At 40.5% G+C, this 986-nt stretch overlaps 1 protein-coding gene across 1 annotated transcript; it reads right to left on the reverse strand.

Annotated features, from left to right (window-relative positions):
• Nucleotides 1-39: 39 nt before the first annotated feature.
• On the reverse strand, nt 40-355 carry PHALS_02161 (uncharacterized protein; the record flags this gene model as incomplete). Its single annotated transcript, XM_024716683.1, has 1 exon — nt 40-355. A coding segment is annotated over one exon (316 nt), but the record flags the coding sequence as incomplete, so codon positions are not given.
• Between the last annotated feature and the right edge of the window lie 631 nt (nt 356-986).

A 986-nucleotide genomic window follows, 5' to 3' on the forward strand; every position in this document is an offset into this window, starting at 1 on the left:
ATGAGCGTGCGTCTTTGGCGCTCTTGATCTCCAACAAACTCTTTGATGCACTCGCTGGAGGTTGGTACCCAATAATTCGTTTCAATACATGTAACATCTTGTTGCCAAACGATTCAGTACTATGACCAAGCATTTCGACGTCTTCGATGCCGTGTAAAGCAGTTCTCTCTTCGACATTAAAATCCTGGACAGCACCATCATTCATGTTCTCTGGTTTCACCGACTTCTTCGCCTCAAAATCAGTTGCATCCCTCTCAGAAGGCTGAGGAGATGGTACTGGCGTAACCGAAGCAATCACATTTGTAGCCAGAGCAATAGCAGTAAGTACCAAGACGAACTTTACGCGGCGGCGCATTGTGACTGCAAATAACCAAATGACAAACACAACTCATTATGTTCTTTGACACATCATATGATTAGACAATGCAGATGTTATTAACCTTTTGTAATTTGTGACTTCATTTCTGCTTTACAAATATGTACGAGATAGAAACTTTGGAATCTCATGCACTGAGAGCAGAATTGTGCTGACGTATTCACGATCCAAGATCACCTCAACCCATATCATCGTCGCATAGCTATTGTCAATGGATTCTTTTTTGATATAATATCGAAGCGCAAGTGAAGCAATTTCTTAACAGCATGAACAAATTAGTGGACAATGATAGAAGCTATTCGATACAATGGTCTGCTAATCTTTGGCTGGGGCTGTCGTATGTTTGAAGCTCTTAATTCTGTCCAGATTCGTGAACATACGTCGAAACTATATGTAAAAGCTTCATTCGACGATTTGATGAAATAGGTACGTAGGATCAGAAGAAATATGTACCGAAAAGTAATCGACAGATACCACACTCTGTTTCAGGATGACAACGCGATAAATGAATTGAGCTAATACACGCAAATATCAATCAAGTGTTTATGTGCGTTCAATCTATGAAAGATCAGGAAACCTGATGATTCGGTGTGGCTCCTTTCAATCTCTC

The sequence above is a fragment of the Plasmopara halstedii genome (assembly GCF_900000015.1).
Source record: "Plasmopara halstedii genome assembly, contig: Scaffold_1795, whole genome shotgun sequence".
Taxonomy (NCBI): domain Eukaryota; phylum Oomycota; class Peronosporomycetes; order Peronosporales; family Peronosporaceae; genus Plasmopara; species Plasmopara halstedii.